The sequence below is a fragment of the Toxotes jaculatrix genome, chromosome 3 (genome assembly GCF_017976425.1).
Source record: "Toxotes jaculatrix isolate fToxJac2 chromosome 3, fToxJac2.pri, whole genome shotgun sequence".
NCBI lineage: Eukaryota > Metazoa > Chordata > Actinopteri > Toxotidae > Toxotes > Toxotes jaculatrix.
In genome coordinates this window covers 24,010,435-24,031,925 of record NC_054396.1, presented here as the reverse complement: position 1 = coordinate 24,031,925, position 21,491 = coordinate 24,010,435, and the positions used below count along the sequence as shown (strand labels likewise).

The 21,491-nt window shown below is 37.8% G+C and overlaps 1 protein-coding gene across 1 annotated transcript in view; it reads left to right on the top strand.

Annotated features, from left to right (window-relative positions):
* The window catches only part of LOC121179767 (metabotropic glutamate receptor 4-like), a 114,676-nt gene that overhangs the window by 71,121 nt on the left and 22,064 nt on the right, over positions 1-21,491 (top strand). The window contains exons 3-6 of the mRNA XM_041034788.1: positions 8,675-8,810; positions 9,015-9,169; positions 9,472-9,612; positions 18,601-18,801. Of these exons, the coding sequence (XP_040890722.1) occupies positions 8,675-8,810; positions 9,015-9,169; positions 9,472-9,612; positions 18,601-18,801 (633 nt within the window). The remainder of the gene's footprint in view (positions 1-8,674; positions 8,811-9,014; positions 9,170-9,471; positions 9,613-18,600; positions 18,802-21,491) is intronic.

Below are 21,491 nucleotides of genomic sequence, written 5' to 3'. Positions count from 1 at the left end.
GCTTGAAAATTCAGTCAATTTGGTGGCACTGAACTAAGGCACTATTACAGAGTCAATTAGGTAGGCTACAGTCTAAAGCACTCCTATTGTTAGGGCTTAGTGCGCGGATTCAAGTTTGCCTATGGCATTTCTGGACTGTAGTCATAGGAAAGAGGTCAGGCAGAAGTCAATTGGTTTGATTGAAACAGCTTCCCTTGCTTTAGAAGAGAGGTGAAAAATAAAAGAGAACATTATACAGCCTTGAAGTTTGCAGTAAAGGGTTTGTGTCAGTCCGTCTGTTAATGGGTTATCTCCAGTGATATCGCACAAGAGTAGATTGACTGGCCTTCCAGAGGGCTCTGTAATTAAATTCAAGTTATTTTAACCTAAATGTGATATGGCAGACACCACCTCCATCCAACGTCGCTGAAACGTTGAGGGGTGATTCATTGCGGCACTGTGTTCTGGTGTTTAAAAACATCACAGTGATTAGCTTCATGGAGGCGATACTAAAGAAAAGGTCAGAATTTCAAGCGCTGACAGGTTTTGACTTCTTCACCATGACTGGATATGAGCTGTACAAGAAATTATGTCATTTTAGTTCACAACAGTGTTGGGAAGCCAAATTTCTGTCACCCCAAACTTTCTATATGATCACTTATTTGTGTGTTAAGACAGCCGAAAGCACAATACAGATGTTTTGTTTGACATATTTTTCTGTTCCTGAAGTGCTGTGGCCAACCATATTTGTCAAAATGTCTTATTCATCCAACCACCATGGACAGAGTCAGTGTACCATTTTATTGTTTGCCAAAGTACCATTAAGCTAAAAGAGAAATCAGAGGGTAGAGGAGATTTTTCTATTTTGACATTTCAGTGTGGACAGTAAAGAAAAAAAAAAAAGAAAAGACTTGGCAGTTTTAATATAGATGTTTAGATTTATTATGGTGAAAGGAATTTGACTGAACTTGCACTGCATTATCATGCAATATTGGTTGGAAAAATTCTTTTCGCTTTACTTCACCCACCTGTCAAAGAGGGAAATGATTTTAGTATTGTATGTGGTTTTGTGCATGGAAAATGTTACAAAAATTGGTAATTTTTGAATGCATGTGTGTAAAGAAGAGCTTGTGTGTTTATTTTTATAAAAGCAAAATGACAAGAAGCCATTCAATATGAGACAAAGCATGAAAACTGAAAAACATCTACTATTGCCGTCAGCTTTTAACAGTTTTCACACTGACATGTCAAAAGGTTAGAAGCCAGTTGTCCTTCCTCCTTTGTGCTTTAGCACATTAACCATTACAGGAAATATTTTACTTTAAAGTCTCATCGCAGCTGCAAGTGACTTCTGACACTGACCTGTTAAAAAAAAAAGTGCACCCTGTAAAAGCATACAAAACTAGTGTCCTGGTAGTTTCATGACTGCTATCTGTGAAGCTGAGCAGTAAAACAGTTTTAACCATCAAATCCAAACACTTTGTGTGGATACAAGATGTCAAGTCAATCAGAGCATTTTTTTTAATAAAGTGCATGTGAAACCATAAGAAATTACCTTTATAATTTACTAAAACACAATTGTTTGTCAAAAAATACTACTTTTTTTGACAAAAAAAATATTTATTCAGTTGTATAGTAATCTTTGAAGGTGTATAATGTGGTATTGCTGTATTGGATTGCATTTTGGTAAAGTGTGTTATCCTGTCATCTGCACAAACACTCTACTTTGTAACACAATCAGCAACAGCGCATTTGCAATGAACTGAATGACCAATAATGATCTTAACACTGTGCACCCACATGACCAAAGCGGAGTGAATGGTTAGACACTGCCATCCCCTACAGTGTCCACATTGACATTGTGTACCGTGGTATGTACAGGGGACAAGGGCAAACCGATTGGAGAATGAATGGGTACGTTGCACGTTTGACCTACTGAAAAGACTAGAAGAAAAAATATATTATATTATATTATTATTATTATTATATCTACAAATATATTGTAGATCATATTCAAAACAGTGCGAATTCATCTACATCATTTACACATTGTTTGCATTTTAGCTCTGTTTTGATCTCTACCAGCTCCAGCTTTTATTTTCCTAAAGTTGTGGGACCTTAAAACCAAAACAATGTGCTTAAAGATGCTACAGCACTGAGGGGAAGTGCAGTTGAGTAAATAATTCACTGTGGGTTTGTCTGTAACAGCAGCTTTATTCCCCATTACACAATCATTTAATAAATTAGTAATACAAAAATATTGATTATTGGGACCTTTACATATTTACAGATTAATATTTGCGGTAGAGAAACAAGCCACATAAAAAAAATTTTTTTTTCTTTTGATGTCCATTGGTATCATGTTTATCTGAGTTTATCTAAGCATATAAGTCCATGAGAAAGTTGGTTTTCAATAGTCTAAAAAGTTCCGTCGTACAATGTCAAATCATCCTTTTAAAGAATTCAAACAATTCCTGTTTCTTTGCCTGGATCTGGATTTGCACTAAAAACTAATCACTTGTCCCTTGGCCCTTGGCTGAAGTCTCCACAAAGTTTCTCTGAAATCTGTTAATAAGTTTTGAAGATTTCCTGCCAACAAACTAGACTCCAAACATACCACCCCTCTGGCAGAGGTAAACATGACTCATTCTGATATTGATTTTTAGGTCTCACTTATTTTTCCTGGGCAGCATTTTTCAAAGCACCTGTTGTATTCTGATACAGAATGTCACTCAAATGTTTGTTAGACAGCCAAATAAAGACGACTTATCTGTCTGTACTAATCTGATTTTAAATATCGTATTTTACAGGTTTACAGATTATAGACTTTAAAGGTATACTTCTATAGCACCTTCTTAGTTTCCTATGTAAAAATGTAGCCTCTACACTTAACCACATGTCATTTTGCAGTATATACCACATACTGAGTAAAATGAAAGTGTTAATTTCAATATGTGGATGCCTGGTATTGGACTGTATGTGCTCTCACTTGGTTTAATACAGTGTTTCAAGCTGAAGTCAAAGAAATGCACAAAAATGAAACAGCCCTTTGAAGTCAGAAGCATCTTGAGCTGAAAAAAAAAGAAAAACCAATGAAGTTAAGATGGCGAGTTTCACATGTTAATTATCTACTTGAGTGGCGCCACAGACCAAACACACAAAAAGACATGTGTGGTGAACAAATTACAGTGGAAAGATGTACAATTAGGAAACTCAGCGGAGCAGAGAAAGAACAAATTGTGTTTTCACATCTAATGGTATTGTATTTCTTTGGTTTAATTGAACATGAACTGAGCATGGACACAGCATAACAGATTAAAGTACACAACAAGCCACGCTGATAGGGCTTACTGTGGAAAATATGTCTTGGAAATTTATTTTGAGAACCGCCATCACGGGGCTGTAATTTTGTATGGCACGTCAGACCCACAAAGGCAGTTAAAGTTACACTTGGCAAGAAAAGAGAATAATTTGCAAGTAGAGATTATTTCAAATCTCCTCACATATCCATAAAAAGAACCTCCTGACACAAAGCACGCCGGAAACACTTTGTATTGTACATGCAGCAGCAAGGTAAAACCATCACAGGCAATGTTACTTCCGAGCATCAAACCGTGTTTCTCAGAATCCGGTTTTCCTCTTTGAATATGTTGTCAGTTCAACACTTAAACTCTTCCCTGAACTTTTGTGACTTTTCTGCAGTTCACATTTCATTTGTAAAAGTACAGCTCCTGAGAACATTATTATGGTGAATAGTTCACGTCATTTTAGATGTTATTATCTACCACTGTTCATGTAAGATTGACATACAGTATGATCTCGTTCAGTTCTGACCTCCATCAAATTACTTACTGACAGACATCCTCATTAATCCTGCAATAATGGATCATTATTGGTGATTTAGTGCTATCAGTATTCAGGCCGAGGACATCTGTGTCTTCTTGTTTTTTTTTTTTTAAGAGAATAACTTTAGTTAGTGACAAAGAGGTCTTTACATAATACATTCAAATTAGAGCATAGAGCAGGAACGCTGTAGTTTGCAGTGGAATTAAAAAGCAGTCGTGTATTATGGGACTGCTGCAAGGTTAGCAAACTCACGGCTCTTTTTACAAAGCCTGATGTAAGCAGGAAATTACTGTATGTTTTACCTTGAATTATTACATGAAAGCCGTGACACAGGAAATGTGCTGTTGGTACCGTAATGTAAAAATACAGACAGAATGAAGGAAGTGACACCAAAATTCCTGTATAAGTAGAAAGCTCATCTGGAGTTCAGCATCCTTAAGACTTTAATCCAGGATTTCTCACTGGTTCTTCACCACACTCGGAATTACAATAAAAGGATCTGATGCCATACAGTATACTACATTTTTTTTTTAGTTTTTAGTGTTCCCTGGAAACTGCTATTGTGTTGTGACTAACTTTCATTGTTCCCTATGGCGAGCACCATTACTTCCTTTTTTTTCCCCTATGAATATGATGTGTTGTCAAAGCGGTTACTTATTGTTTGCCTCCATGGTGGCGACAGCTGTGGCCGATGGCATTATGTTTTCGGGTCGTACGTCCATCTGTCTGTTCCATTGTATTAAATCCTTTAAAGGTTTTCACTACCTATATTATATGAGTTTGGACAGACATGAATGTAAACAGGTAATTCTAGTTTGTCTCTTTGCTTGTGTTTCCTGAAGTTGCACTGTGTTGATCTCTCTTGGTTACTGTACCTTTAAGTGAAAAAGCAGAAAAATCCCAACTGGAGGAGGCTTTGCCAGTGAAACATACTGTTAAATTTAACTGAATTCATTTTAGTTTCCTAATCTTTGAATATTGACTTCAATACATCATCGTGACTTTAACTGCAGTGTGTATTGGCTGTGGGAAACTCTATCAAACTGAAAACTGGTTTATTATAAGTGTGATTTTTATGTAGAAAAATGCAGGAAGCACAGAGGAAGAGCTTCGAAAACACAGGGCACAAAATAGGAAGAGTAATATATTCATTATTATGGGCAAAGACACAGAAGATGCAGTGCACCATGTCTCTGCCGTTGCAAAGCTTTAACAAACACTGTTCGAGTGAGGATCTCATGCTATGACGAGAGAAAGACTGACTGACCTGAATTTAGTTTCTGATGAACTAATGCCATTAAAAGCATAAATCAGTTTACATTTTGACAGTTTGTCCTCCTCTTTGGAAACACGTCTTCCCTCTGCAGTATACATCTAACCACCTATTTGTTCATGTGGCAAACATTCAAGTCTCGTGCCCACTTTATGCTGTTGTGACATAATCTGATTTGTGGTGGTGGAATCCTGTGTGCACATAATTCAAATACAAAAAAAAAAAAAATACACTGGTTGTTGATGCCTTCACTTGAAAAATGTTCTACAATTGTGTTGATCTCACATAAAGCATCTCTCTGTGAATAAAAAGCAGAAACGGAAGAGGGAGAGAAAGCGGTTCAGCCATAGTGGCAAAGACAGACTGCATGGCGGTGGCTGTCCTGACTCTGCAGCAGTTATTTGTCACTATTAGTTTACATTAATCTTTGTGAAGACATAGTTAGGACAACACCGGGGTAGTGCTCTACTGTGGCATGTGAGAAACTGCAGAGTGATGGCGTGGTTTGCATGCTTCTCACTTATCTAAACCCATCCATTTAAGTAAACACCCAAAATGACTGATAATGGAGCCTGTTTGAGTCAACTGGACAAGTGGGTCATCACACACAAATGGCTGAAGTGATGAAACGCTCTCACGACTGCAGTGGAGACACACACTCCCTGCAGCAGTCTACCATAAACTAAAAGATGATCTGAAGCATTAAGACAGTTGAAGTGTGATTTTTAGGGATACCACACATCCTGCTTCTAGAATCAAAAATGCCGTGCACCCAAATCTTGCTGTGTTCATCGATGGCTATTTTACCCCAATCAGAGAAACAACTGACCAATCAGAGCTTTGCAGGCAAGATTAAGAATGGGCTTCTTGTCTTCCTACAGAGCTCATTAGCGCCCTTGCTACATGCAGGGGAAATAGTGTCAGAAATATAGTCACTAAAATGGCAGTGGATGAGTGATAAGTGTGGATGAGACTCCTACAGCTGTATGGGGCAGTGTAAGTTACCTTACAGAAATAACCTTACATAATAAACATTTACTGCTCTTAGCATGGGTTTTGTATTTCCGTGGGGCAAATACATCACTACTGATTAGATAAGGGCAAAATAAACAAAGTAAGGGCCCCTCCACCGACTAAATTGAACACGACATGAATGAAGTAAAACAAAATGGATCTTTGGTCTTTTCAGTTAAATAAATCCTCAGATATGTTTTTTGGCATTTGACTTTGAGGATCATGGCACTAGAACTGGAAGAGGATTGTATTCCCACAGTGTTCACTCATGCTAAAAATGTATTTCTGCCACACTGCACAGTGTGTAGTGTCCACTGTTGTAACAAATAAAGAGTAAAAGTACTTAAGTGTGAGACTCAAAGGTCCAAGGACAGAACAAATTCAACAGGTTCTACAAATGTATTGTTTAATTTTTAGGATGTGAGATACTAAAGCAACTCCTCAAGAGGGGAAGGAAAGTACAAAACTTATCTTATCTAATTTCTTCTCTTGTTGATAATGATGTAACTCAAACATTTAAAGCCTGACTTTGTTTTTTTTTTTGTTTTGTTTTTTTGTTTTGTTTTTTTGTTTTGTTTTACCAAATTTTGTCAAAACTGAACTGAGAAAATCTTACAAGACGTCTTACGTACATGTCCCCTTATTTATGCTGAAAAAAGAAGAAATCTTTACAGGACAAGATGATGATGATTCTTTTGTTATAAACTCTTATTGGCTCATTCTGCTCACCATTTCACAAAACCTGACAGCACAGGACTGTTGCAGATTTCTGCATGTCTTTGCATGTCTGAGGACTGGGTCAGAAATTCTGTCTGACCTTCTCAAACTTAATGAGGTTTGGTGACAGCTGTACAAGAAGGAGACAGTTTCATCTAACACAAGGGATCTGTCTCAGACCTCAAAACCTTTTTAGACAGCTAAATTGGGACAGATTTAGCTGCCCCCTTATTGAGCAGGGTACCAAGGCGGAAGACCACAGAATGACAGCAGTCTAGACTGCAGAGTTTTGCACGTCTCACACACACAGGACAATAATCTACCTTACACCTCCTGAAATAAAAACAGAGGAAGCCTTTTGGCTGTTGTATTTGTTGTCTGTGTGAGCTTCATGTATCAGGTCACTGAGTGTGAAGGTGGTGCATAAATTCATGACTCAGCTTATGGAGAAAAATGTGTAACTTCAAAAATTTTTCATTGTTTGATCATTTCCAGTAGTCTCACTCCTGCTGGTTATTTCCTTTGATTGTTTTTTTGTTTTTTTGGGGGGGGAGAACACTTTGTCAGGCTTTCATGTGACACTGTAAATAAACAAACTCATTTTTGATGTGTTATATAAGCCTACGTGACTCTAACCTGGTCTCCATCTACTACAGTGATAACTACAGTATTTATTAGTATAGGATTTACAGGGTAGAGTATATACAAAGACATGTCTTGGCATAGTGTCCTCGCTGTCCTGAGAGCTGCAGGAAGCTCAGAAACAGTCTAGACAACCATGCCACACTGAGACAATCTAAATGTCACCAGAGAAATCCTGCTGGAGATGCACTGGAAACTTTGTTTGGACTCCACAAAACACATTTCAGTCTGCATTTGCAAGGACTCAAAGCATTTTTGTGTGCATGTGTACTGGGTCTACCTCTGCCCAGGTATTGTGGGTGAGGGCGATATTTCCTTGAACTGTCTTTCAGTGTTTTATTGGAAAGCACCAAACAACAGTGTAACCTTCCTGCACATGTGGAAAAACAAATTATCAACAAATCATTCACATAAATTCTCTGTGTAATATTGTTAGGAGAGTTACGAAATGCTTCACAGTGCACAGACAGCAGTACACTTAAGCTTCAAAAGCCATGAAGCAGCCCTGCCACACACATGCCTCAACAAACGTCTCCTCTAATTAACAGATTCATGCACAAAAATGAAAAGTAATTTTAGGTCCAAAACATAAAAACATCATAAAAATATCAATATATTCACTCCACACGTGCTTAATGTCACTTAAGGTCAAATGTACAGCAAAAATACAGATGGTAAGCATAGCACAGATAATGTGAAGATAATGTGAGGTAAAGCTAGAGGAAGTGCAGGTAGGATTGTACAGGAATTTATAATGCCTTGTTCATAATTTGGTGCAGCAAGATACAGACTTCTACACTCTGTCACACCGTTCCCCATCCCACAAAACTGCTAAGATGTATCCCCAAGTGATACCTATCTGATGGTGAACTCCACATACTGTGGATGAAGAAAAAAATCTCAGACAGCTTTTTCTTTTGTTTAGAAGCCAATTATCCATCTGTTGGTCAGTCACTCTTTAGGGAAACACACCACAATTCGCTGCCTCAGTTGCCACAAAGCCCATTATGTCAGCCGTGATTGTTCATTTCTATCTAATTATATTCAAATTCAATTCACACAACTAAATCTGTGTCGTAGCATTTTTCATGATTAATTCACAACTGTATCTTTTATTTCTGTGATTTATGTGATACAGTGAAGGTATTGTTGTACAGTTTTTTTTTTACAGTTGAAATGACATCTATAAACCTCTCTGTTTAGGGGGTGTGTGCATCTCCCAGTCAGTCAAAATTCCCCGGGAGCCCAAACAGGGAGAGTTTGACAAGGTCATCCGGCGACTCAGAGAAAACCCAAACGCAAGAGTCGTCATACTCTTTGCCAACGAAGACGATATCAGGTAAGGCCTGGTAATAGCTACTTAACGCCGCTTTGAAGATTAGAAAAACACGGCCGCAGCAGACAGTACAAAAACATGTCTGAACATATATTTCAGTCCAGCTCTGCCAAATCACTGTGTAATGAATTGCAAAACAAAATCAAAGTGGAGCTGGTCGGGAAGCTGACCTTATCGATGGCAACATCTGTTTCCTCACCTTTGCAGGAGGCTCCTCCATGCAGCTAAAAAGGCCAACCAGACAGGTCATTTCATCTGGGTGGGTTCAGACAGCTGGGGCTCAAAGATCTCTCCGGTAGTGCACCAAGAGGAGATGGCAGAGGGAGCCGTCACCATCCTGCCCAAGCGCCAGTCCATCAAAGGTACAGAGACGGGCACTGTGCATACATAAGATCTGCCTGTATTATAAAACCATGTGCATATTTCAGTGAAATGTTTTTTTCATGTGAGGCAGAGCTGTGTTTGCTGCTTTGAAATGCTTAACCACTATCATTTGATCATCAAACGTCTAAAAACTAAGATTCAATCAAACAAAGTGGCAGAGTAAATCGAACATACGCAATATTCAATTAATTATACTGTAGAAAACAACGGAGCTCTGCAACACTGCTGTTTACTCTGACACTGACTGTGTCAATGACAATGAACCGATTGATCTGTCTAGGGTTTGATCGTTACTTCATCAGCCGAACTCTGGAGAACAACAGAAGGAATATCTGGTTCGCTGAGTTCTGGGAGAACAACTTCAACTGCAAACTCAGCCGTCACGCCGTGAAGAAAGGGTCCGGGCTCAAAAAGTGCACAAGTAAGATATTCTCCTGTTGGGAAAAAGCTATTTAATGTTCTTTTTGTTCACACTTTTAACCAAGTTGAAAACATTCTTTTGAAGTCTTCAGGGAGGTGACACATTTGGCTCATGGTGAACGTGTTTTGACAGCAGTGCCCACCTATTAAAAGTGGAGCAGCCATACATTCAATATTCAAAATCACAGTTCATCTCACAGCTCATTTCAGTGCGGCACTATATTTCTGCTGAGTCTAGAGTGTTTACCCACATGGCTATAACGAGTGAATGGCTTAGCTTGGCTGCACGGTTAAAGCTTCAGGCTCAGCGCCATACGTTATACAGCTGTGGATCGCACAGTCTGTCTTGAGGTGGAATAACACTGCACATTTTATTAAGATTTAAACACCCACTTAAGTAGCTCAACATATATTTAAAAGATGAGGGTCAAACTAGTGTTATCTTGGGGGGTTTTCTCACAGTGGTCTCCCTTATCTTAATAATTTTCTGTGTATGTACTTTAAAGGACTCTGTAATGTTTGCTGTAGTAATAGTGATCGGTACAGAGGATGCTTTAATCTTAATAAGAGCAGAATTGATGGACATGAAGAGCAGATGTGTGCATCATTTGAGCGTCGAGGTTGAAGACATGCTTATTACATGAGTGGCATAATTATATATATATATATATATATATATATATATATATATATATATATATATATATATATATATATATATATATATATATATATATATATATATATATATATATATATATATATATATATATAATATTACCTAATATTAGATACCTAGACAAGTAATCAGCTAACACCAAGATCTATGACGTATGCTAATAATAATTATTCTAAATGGGAGACGGTGTTGGGGCTGCACTTTTTCCAACACCGTATCTTTCCCTGGACGGTCACACACATTGAAGAATGTGAGATGGAACAGTAGAACAATATGATGCATAGCTTGATGCATCATAGCCCTCAGATGTTTTTATTTAAAAGCAATATTTCTCCAGAAATAATCCACGATCTCCAACTTCACCCAGCAATAAGTGGCACTGACAGCAGCATTTTAAGCTTGGTAACTGGTCTGTTGCAGCAGTACAAGACTTATGTCTTGTACCTTTGACTGTTTTAACGCACCAGATTTTTTATCTGCTGTTATTAATATTCGCTCTACTAAAATGATATGGGAAGCTCATTCAATAGGCTGAGAGCTAGATCCTGTAATTTAATTCAAGAATTGGTACTACCCTGGTTAAATTTACATTTACAAACAAAAACACAATTCCAGATTCTATTTATTTTTCAAATATGGCACAGTTACACACTGTAATACATTGCAAATTACATGTCATGCAGCCTTACATGATGCACACACATGATTTAATGATTCAATTTTTATACAGGCCTTATAAATAAAGATATAAAGATAGCTTATCTCACAGTGCTACAAATAAAGAAAAACATCCTTATATTCCATAACAAAGTTGGAGATGTGAGTGTGAAGTTTGAGGGCATGCAGGAGAGAAGAGCAGAACAGATCAGCACATCATTACAGGGCGCAAAGTCGGACAATCATTCACTTTCACATTCATACTTAAGGGCAATTTCAAGCCTCTTGTCCGACTGAATTGTGTGTCTTCAGGCAGAAACTACACAAACTCCAAGGAATCAAAGGGAATCAAAGTAACAACCTTCTTTCTGTGGGATGACAGTGCTAACCATTGAGCCACCACACTGCCCTGGAGCCAAATGTGCGTACGCACAATCTGGAAACACTACTTTCTGCACGGACACTGGTATTTATAAACAACAACGTGTCGTGACAGTGTGTGAGGAGTATGTCCACACATGCTTTACACAACTACCAGACTTCAGTGACTGAGCTGAGTTTCACATACTGCAGCAATCTGGCTAAATAAAAGAAAACATCAAAGAGGAAAACTGGGCAAAACAGTTTTTAGTCTTTTATTCTTTCAGCGCATTAAAATTCCCTGTACAGTGGCATTTATGAATGTGTGGATTAACAGTCTTCTTTCTTTCTGCAAGTATAATCTTCTCATATTTTTGATTGTTAAATGTGCAGTAATGTGGAAATAAGAATAAATATATAAACACATATATGTAATGTATAACAACATAATTATCAATTACCTGATTTCATAGACATTTACAGTGAATTCTCAAATAGTGGTCTTTATTTACCTCAGGCCTTTATTTGGCTTTTATTAGAAACAGGCCTTTTATTTCTATACATTAAAAGTCTTGCAGGCTTTCTCTTATACTTTAATGTGACAAACCATCAGGAACTGTTGCGTTTTGTTGCCGGTATCTTCACATTTGTTTAAATGACAGAAGACTTGAATGAGTATGAAAACATCATCTCTGTTACAGAAACTCAGAGCAGCAGAGTGGTGGATAGAGCCTGACTCTGTTACTGTAATATTGGCATTAGAGCTGTGGAAATGTACATTTTACTGATTTTAAAATGTGAGCTGTGGTGAGGCTACAGGTTAGTTCACCCCTATCAATATTTTCTTTTTTTTTTTTTTTTAAACTCTGCCTTTATGAGCGACCGTCCTTTATTTGTTTGAACTGTCCACTATTTATATGACAATTTACTGTATATCACTGGTATAAATGGTGTGAATGAAATATTAGAGACAGGGCTCAGTATCAAGCAACACCATTCACCAGCACCACAAACTACAGACACAAAAATAACAATAAAGTTGAATGAACACTTCTCTAAAACAGTCGAAGCAAAAACTGAGCATCATAACCTTCATGAATTTAGGATTTATAGCACAGCTGTAATCAGTGAGCAGATTTGCTTTAAGGCAATATTGAATTTACAGCTTATTTATATAAATGTGATGAATAATGTTGATTTGTCAGGTAGATAATTAACTTGATAACCCACCAGCAGACATTCCCATCTGGTTATTTTAACGCTAAAAGATTTCTCAGTTAAGGTTCTGGAACTCACATCGCTTCATGTAGTAAAATTGCATATACTATGAAGAAGATTACGTCTATATGCCTACTGTGCTACAAATCAAAACGCTACTGGGATGATGTTGGTAGTGCCACAAAGACAATAATAATTCTAATATATGTACGGTTGTAAAAGGATGTGTTAACATCCATTTATATATAATTGTGGTTGTGATCACCACGCTCTTGCATGTGCTGTAATGACATCCAATGATGAGACAAATACCCCGGTGTAGAGACTCAAAACTCAGGAGAATCTTCATGCTTATTTATTTATAGACTCCAGATTTAACAGAGCAACATCTTGGCCAAACAATAAACAACTAAAACAGTTTTGCCGAAATAGTACAGATTCGCTAAATACACTGGAGATGAACTGCAGTTTTTACTCAAGAGGTGGTCTACAAAACAAACAGCTGGCATTGTCTTCACAGGCAGTAAATCCCAGCACGAAGCACTCTGAAGCGATAACACAAAAGGTTATATGTAGGGTAACACTCGGGTGGACGAGATAATACTGATAGATGAGTTAGTCTAGAAATTGGTTAGAGTGACCCCCAGGTTACCCGCCACCGGCCAGAGCACCAGCGAACTCCTCTGGGACTGACAGTGACAGTGTGCCGTCTGATCAACACCCTGGATGACACTCGTAACACGTGCTTATAATTTCTGCGATGTATGGAAAAATGTGTATGTCAGCATTTAAATTTGAAGTATTTATTTCTGCTGTTGTGCAGACAAAAGCTTCTAGTCTTGAATCTAAAGTGGCTTTTATGCATCTGTCCCTGGAGTCATAATATGGAAGGAAAGAAAAGCATCCAACCTTAGATTTTAAAGAGTATGTAAATCTTTAAAAACAGGTTAGAAATACCTTTTATTTCATTTTAAATAGGTTAAATCATTTCCTAAAATAGCTGGACACTGTTCTTAGCAGCTGATTTTGTGCATTAGCAAAAGAAAATTTTCTGCCATGGGATGTGGAATAAAGAGAATATGTGATGTACGGCAGCTCCTGTAAATCTTGAGCAGTCAACCCAATAATTGACCAAAGGGATTACTACACTGTAAGGCATCAAAAACCCAGTCTAGGTCAGTATAAAAGTAAATGATCCTTTAATGATTACCCAATTTGTATAACCCTTTTTCCATTATAAATGCTCATGTACCTGACATGACTTATTTACTCCTTTACAATCCCTTGCAGCAGGGCTTACTAACTGATCACACTCACATCAACATTGTGAAGAATTTCACTGTAGTTGAGGTGAATGTGGGAAGCACCTGTGTGAAGCAGTCAGTATCTCTTCTGTCACTTTCCTTGCTCATTACTGACATTTTAGTGTTGAACTTCACCATCAGCTCTTCTTCACGAGCAGGGAGTGTGTCACAGCATTTGTTTGAGGTTAAAGTGTGACACTCATGGCACCTCTCCACTGGTGGAGAGCCCCGCTGTGTCTCTGAGGCAGCTGTGGTAGAACCACATGGGGCATGCCGCAGAATTATCAGTGTCCTGCGAGGGTTAGACTGCTCAGCGTGATCAAAGGATAAGGAGGGCATGAGTGACTGGGAAAAAAACTGAGACTTGTCTTTTATCTGTGAATGAAGGAGATGTAAAACTGATATTGATTAATGTGGAAAGGAGAGGTGAGGTAGAGCAGGGACCCATCTCATAGGCTTATTATTTCTCCTGTGTAATAATGATGTGGGGGAGCAGCAGGAAAAACAGCAATGCAGATAAAGCAAGCATTCGCTTGGCTTTTTCATCCAAGCATCTATTTTTTAAGCGGCTTATCCTGCTCTGGGTTGCAGTGGCCAGGAGCCTTTTTCCAGCATGCACTGGGTAAGAAGTGGGAATACTTTGGACAGGTTGCCAGTCTGTTGCAGAGGGATATTTTTTTGTATAATGAAGTTAAATACAATATAGAATAGGGCTTTCTAGCCAATATTGAGATTGCAGTTTAAATGTTGAATATTTTCTGCAAATGGTATTCCAGGCCTGTTTTTGGTTTTCATAGTATTAAACAAAATAAGTTTATACCAAACACAGTTAAACTTATTTAATACATAAAGATAAAAAGAAAACAAAAAGATATGTTATACTGATCTGTTTTGACATCTTGTCAGATGTCAAAACAATATAAAGTGGGGTTTTTTAATCGAGGAACCCATGGCGCACTGATATGCAGAGATAATGCAAACCAGACAACTACAGCAAAGATTTTTATTTTGTAGTTTGTTAATTCATTACAGACAACTAAATTTGCAGGTTAACTTCACGTTAATAATTTTTACACACATAAAATGTGTAAAGTAAAAAAGTAAAGTATTCATTTAAATTGTAGCTTGTATTAAACTCTTTAAAAATCACAATTCTTGTATAAGAATGCATAGCATTTTTTTGCTAAAATAGTAACATGATTGATTGATTATGTCATGAATCAACTGACAACAATTTTGGTAACTTTAATGGCAACAGTAATTAATTAATTTCCAGTCATTGGCTCATTCCAGCTTCTCAAAAGTAAGAATTTGTCTTATATAAGCAGTTAATCAAAAACATTGTCAACAGATTAACAGCAAATATAACTGTTTGTTGCTTCAGTTACTGTTTGTGTGTTATATGTATATACGTGTGTACATACATATGTGTATTCATATATGCTGAATTCTGAAATAAGTAGCACAAGTAAGCCAGTCCAATTGGCTTGGCAGGAAGAGACTGGATGGCCTGTGGCCATTCGCAAGCTGGAAAAAAGGTCAAAGGTCTTGAGCCCACACACACTGTCACAAAATGTCTTGTGTGACACCTCAGAGTGGGAGACACCCACACTTTGCTTCTGCTTTGCTTAATCTGAATGGATTTGTCTGAAAGCAAAACGCCAGCCTGGAAAATGTGTGCGAGAGAGCCAAAATGCCAATGAGGAGGGAGTTGGAGAGAGAGCGAGAGGGAGGGAGATGGAGGGAAAAAAGGGAAAATGGTCTTATGGAGAAGAGACAATGCAAAGTTAGTGTGGGTGGCCTGCCAAGCCTGCAAGAGAAATATCACTCTCATACCCACTCTGGCTCAAAGGATTCCCCATGGCATAAGCATGCCGGCCAAACTGTGACAATCTCTGTCCAATCAAGGCCCTGTGGCCCTTAATTACTGAGCCGTAACCTCCAACAATAATTCATGCATTTCAAAAGCTCATGAGATAATCGGGGACATTAAACCGCCCCTGGTCTGCAATGAAGGGCTGGAGATGTAGCAAATGAAAGATGGCTGACAGAAGGAGACCTCTGCTGATTTGAGGGCTAGCACTCTTTCAGACTGAAGTGGCTATCGAAAATTGGTTGAACCTTAAGAGGACAGATGTTGCATGATAAATGACTGTTCTGTTACAAAACGTGTGGTTACAGATCACTCGCCTCCACATGTTCAAAACGTTAACGGAAGATAATAGGCGTGAAGATGACCACATGTAGTATATATAATTAACATTTTTTGGTGAAGTAGGGTTTAATATTGATCATGTTACATAGTACATGACTTTATTATCATTATAATAACCAATACACATTGATATATATGAATTGTTGTCCACCAATGCCAGAGACAATCAAGTCAGGGAGTTTGTCTGTAACATCAGCCTGGGCTGCTGCACTGACAGCGGAAAGAAAATCTTCTGGCATAATTGTTTGAATAATTGAATTTTACATATTTGCTAATTAAATGATTTTTTTCAAGGTCTGGGCCAGAAAATGTGACTCTTCCCACCAAAGAAAAAACAAAAAACAAAACAAAAAAAAAAAAAAAAAAAAAAAAAAAAAACCAAACCAACAACACTCAAAATATGATAATTAATTAAATAACTTAATATCACACCACAGGTAAGATAATGAATAAGGGTAATTATGGTAATTATACACCCGCTGTTTTTTTGGAAACATCAATAAGGTCATGAGGTACAGAGTGAAACATGTATTTACAGTAGATGTGTCCTGCTCGTCGCCTTGTTTCATTCAGTATTTGCGCTCTGTACCAGTGTTATTCAACACAAGATGAATCGATGCAAGCTTTATCGGTCCTCAAGATCACACAACGTACATTTTAATTAGGGACAGTTTTTTTTTTCTTCTTTTATTGTTGATTCTGTATTGTGCTGCATGTCAGTGACAAATTACTTTGCCAAGACATGTGCTATAGCAGTTGCTAGTCCAAACTGTAGCCAGCAGACAGAGGTATAAGTGTACCACATACTGCATGTTAGATTATTATAGATCCCAACATCAAAGTGAAGGGGCGATTGTGTTTACTCGTTTCTTTGCTATTTAAATTTTGCAGCTAAAAGAGCTGGTGCATCAGAAACCCTTCATAGCAGGAATATGCATCTTATGATGACAAACCTTACATCGGCTTACTTTGACCTGTGTTTCTTGATATAGCCTACATTTGTTTTTTTACACACCATTGGGTAATTTTTCATTCAACAGTATAGCCATTATTTTTTAAAAAAGTTCCGCAGCAAATTTCCCATTGTGCGCTTATTAACTTGCAAAGCTTAATTGAATTCCATTTGGCAGGTATGTAAATATAAGCAGCTCTATCATTAGCTCATCCCTGGTAATTAGTCTATTGTTAATCTAAATTGAACACACCTGCTTTTTATAATCACTTGTGCGCATACAGCAGAGTTACCGAGTGACTGTGCTTAGATTCGATACTCATGAGGAGAAAGGAGAAATTAGGATTGGCATGTCGTATCTCCTCCTCAGAACCCACCTCCTCATAGCAATTAACAATCACAAAAACCTATGGAACAACCTGGGCCAGGATTAATAAACTCCTATCACAAGTTATTACATTGAGCCTATGAGAGGATTATCCCTCTCCTGCGAATGGATGTCTCCATTTCCTGCCTCTCTCATACCTCACTGGCTTGGCTTCTACCTACATTCAAGCTATATAGACTGAATTCACACTTGGGCACTCAGTCAAACAGGTCAGAGTTCTCGGATTTGATCGAATTGGAATGTATATCAGTTTTTTTTAAGGTGCTAATAGAAAATGGCACAAGGTATATAGGTACTGGCACTGACATGTAGGTCCAAGACTTAATGTTTACAGAATCACTCAGAGGGAAGTCCATGTATTCCTGCTGGAAGGACAAGAAAGAGTTTTTGTTTTTAACTGATGAGATTTCCCAGAGGAGAAAACCTTGCACTCCAGATATTGGAATTGATTTGCTCCTCTGCAGCGATCCAGATATTTACCTTCTAGCTAATTGCAAGAGGCAAGACCCATTCAGTACAGAAAGAAAAAAGACTCGCCAAGGAGCAATGTATTTTCTTCTGTGCCTTTGGACTGATGCCACACCCTCCATTTTAAGGGTTCAACTCATTCCATCCGATTTGCACAGAGCTGTCTGGTCCAACCTGAGTAGCTCTCCTGAGTGGTGGTGACACAGGAGGGAAATGTTGAAAAGATAAATTTTAGTGATTGTTGCCAAACAGAATCAGTATCTTGTGTTATGTTATTCTGTAATTGTCTTTTCAAAAACTTTTTTTGGTACCATTTTGTATATTAATTGTCTGGAACAAGCACTAGATATGCTTCTTCATTGTCAGCCTACTTCAAACAAGAATCAGGGACAAACTCACAAGTAGATAATTCTTTAAGCTGGACCCACTCACAGAAACCACTCCAGTTTTTAAGTGAATAAATTTTTCTTGATTACATGATGTGGTTGATAGAATTGCATCTTTTTCCTGATTGAGTATTTTAAACCCACTTGTGAAATCTTTTTCAGTCTCCCTCACGATTGCTTAACTACATGGATCCAAATGTCTGACGCAGCCTTGCACTTGACATGGTTAACAGTGAGCCAAATGAGTGACATGAGAGGATGCAGTTTCCGTAATTCAAATGCATGTAACTAATTTACAAAATCACACAATATAGTTTATGCATGTGATGTGTCTGATTTCTGTGTGTGTCTGTGTCTTACAGATCAGGAGCGGATAGGAAAGGACTCAAATTATGAGCAGGAAGGAAAGGTGCAGTTTGTTATTGATGCTGTTTATGCAATGGCCCATGCCCTGCACAACATGCACCAGGAGCTCTGCCCAGGGAAAGTGGGCCTATGCGCTAAAATGGATCCTATCAACGGCACGCATCTGCTGAAGCACATCCGCCGTCTAAACTTTGCAGGTCAGTGATGTTTATTGATACTGTAAATCCTGTTTGTCTCAACTGAAGAGGTATTCTAATGTGAGCTATTTGGAGTTTGGTTCTCAAACATTTCAGACGACAAGCACATTCCCATTCTCCCTTTTACTGAAACCATACTTTTTTTTTTGAAGGGTACAGAGTTGTCAGGTGCTGAAAACAAAAATTTGCAAAACTTAGTTTGCAGATATGTGTCAAAGGCTGTGCTGCAGTTCACAATACATCTATGGGTTCACTGAGCTGACTGCAATCTGCTCCTGTCAATTTTTTTTTTTTGCCCCCAGGCTTTGTACAGGCTCCAGGAAACATTATCCATTTTAACATGTAAGCAACCAGCTTACAGATACAGCATTTCTGTGCCATAAACCAAGCAAAATGTTATGATATGTGATGATAACCATAGCAAACTGAGATAGTTTGACATTTAAACCAAACAAAACAAGGTCACAAAGAGTTTAAAAGAGACTGTGGCTATTGGCAGTGGTTGTCACACAAAACCTCAGCGTCTTCATACAATAAATAGTCAGGCTAGTTTAAAATCAGTTCTTTACCATATCACTACAGTGGAAGAGAAAGTCAGTGGATCACCAAAGTCATTGGGATTCATCCTCTGGGGAACATGAATGTTTGTACAAAATTGCATGGCAATCAATCAAATGGTTGTTGACATATTTCAGTCTGGACCAAAGTGGTGGACCAACACACTGAGCCTGCCCTCGAGGCTGAAACTCTGAAACTATGGTATAATAAAGATTATGATACATTTAGTATTTTTTAGAATTAAATTGTACAAATACAATAATTTCTGTAAACCCAGCGGCAGTGGACATTTATAAATTCATTAATCTGAAGTAGTTCATATTAATTACTTAACCTTGAAGGTATTAGAAAGACATTTTGGGCACAAAGAGACAGTTTTGAAAACCTTTTCTTCCTGTAGACGTCATTTTAACATCTCATGGGGCTGATCCCAGCACCTTACTTACTTTCCTCTGTTGTGTGACCTATTTTCCATTTCCTCCATGTAACCTTACATTATTCTCAGCTATTAGTCAAGTTCACATTCATGACAGGCATATTAATAATTAACTGCTTTCATACAAAGAGCAGTGATCCAGAGTTTCATTATATAGACACTGCTTTTTTAAAGCAAAGCAATTTAAGACAATTAAAATTCTTTCACAGAGACTTGAGTATGCAGTGTTTGTACAGATAAATTATTCATTTGAACTCTGCTCTTCAAGCTAATTTGTCATTCTAATATCTACTTGTTGCATTGGCAGAATGTCAATTAAATGTTTAATTCATATCCGAGAAGTAAAAGAAAATATTTTCCCTCAAAAAACCAAATGGGTGATTTTGCAGGCTTTCACGTTAGAAAAGATCAGGGACATTTTCATAATGAAAGAGAGTATGCCACCGTTAACTGATAACTGCTTTTGGACATTAGGAATGTTCAGGTTGTGGCAAACATTACTGTTCTCTGTACGGAGAAATAACTACCTCCTAATGTTGTCTGGACTGCACCAGTGCTGCCAGAGCCAGACGCAGCCTTATGTCCAGTGTGTCTTTGCTATTTATACGTTTGTCTGTCTGTTTTCGGTAGGCAAGCTCAAATTTGAAGCCTGGAATTCACTTGTTGGTGTATAGACATATTTAAAGGACAGTTAATCATAGCTATGATGAACAAGCCTCTGAATCACCTAACATCTCTGATTTGTTTAGTGATTCAAACAGTTGTGGTCTTGTGCTTACTGACACCTGATTTTATCAGTTGGAGAAACAGCAAGAGATTTGTAGGTGACACTGAAGCGGACGTCAGTCCTACGTAGGTACCCAACCAATATATCAAATTTGTGGATTTCAGTGAAAAGTATGCTCAAACTGGCATTTTTGTTTCCTGAAAAACCTTAAGGTAACTGCTCTAAAAAACCTCTACTGCAGCCTCTGTGTCAGTTGAAGTCCATGGGACAGATACATCACTTGCTACTGATTTATTTGTGTGTTCTCACTGTAACAACAAACCAATGGGTATTAGTCTACCTATTTCAAGGTGGTTCCCTTGTGGAGGTTCTAGTAATAGCAACAAGCTGCCTTCTGCTTTGGTTGCCACAGTAAGACTGTATATAGTTTTAAGTATGAAGCTAGAAATAGAAGTTTTGAACTCTTAAAATGAACATAGACATTTTTCAGCTCAGGAATGAGATAAATGTTCTCAGTCTTCGTGTCCTGACTGCATGTCTTTGATATATTATTCAGCGTTTGCTCAGCCTTTACTAACTTGAGCTTATCAATGTAAAGGCACTGATTTGAAACCCACGACTTGCTGGGAAATCAGGTGGGAAAAGTAAACAGTCTCCTTCAACAACAACCATTAAAATACCCTTAACCCCCAACTGCACCAGCTGAGCTGCTCAGAATCCAATAGCATGTGGGAGAAAAACAACAGACGGGCTGCTGTTCACAACATGCAGTATGTTGGGTTCAGTGGTTCTCATGGTCTGTTGTAAAACAGCTTCTGTTTTCTCCTTTTTTTATTAGACTTTTTTTTTTAAATGTAATAGTCTTTGTCTAGATACATGAGGTTTATATAATTGTCTACAAAAGTGTGCGCCATTTATATTTGATTATACTGTATGTAATGTTTTATTCTATCTCATTATTCTTTCACA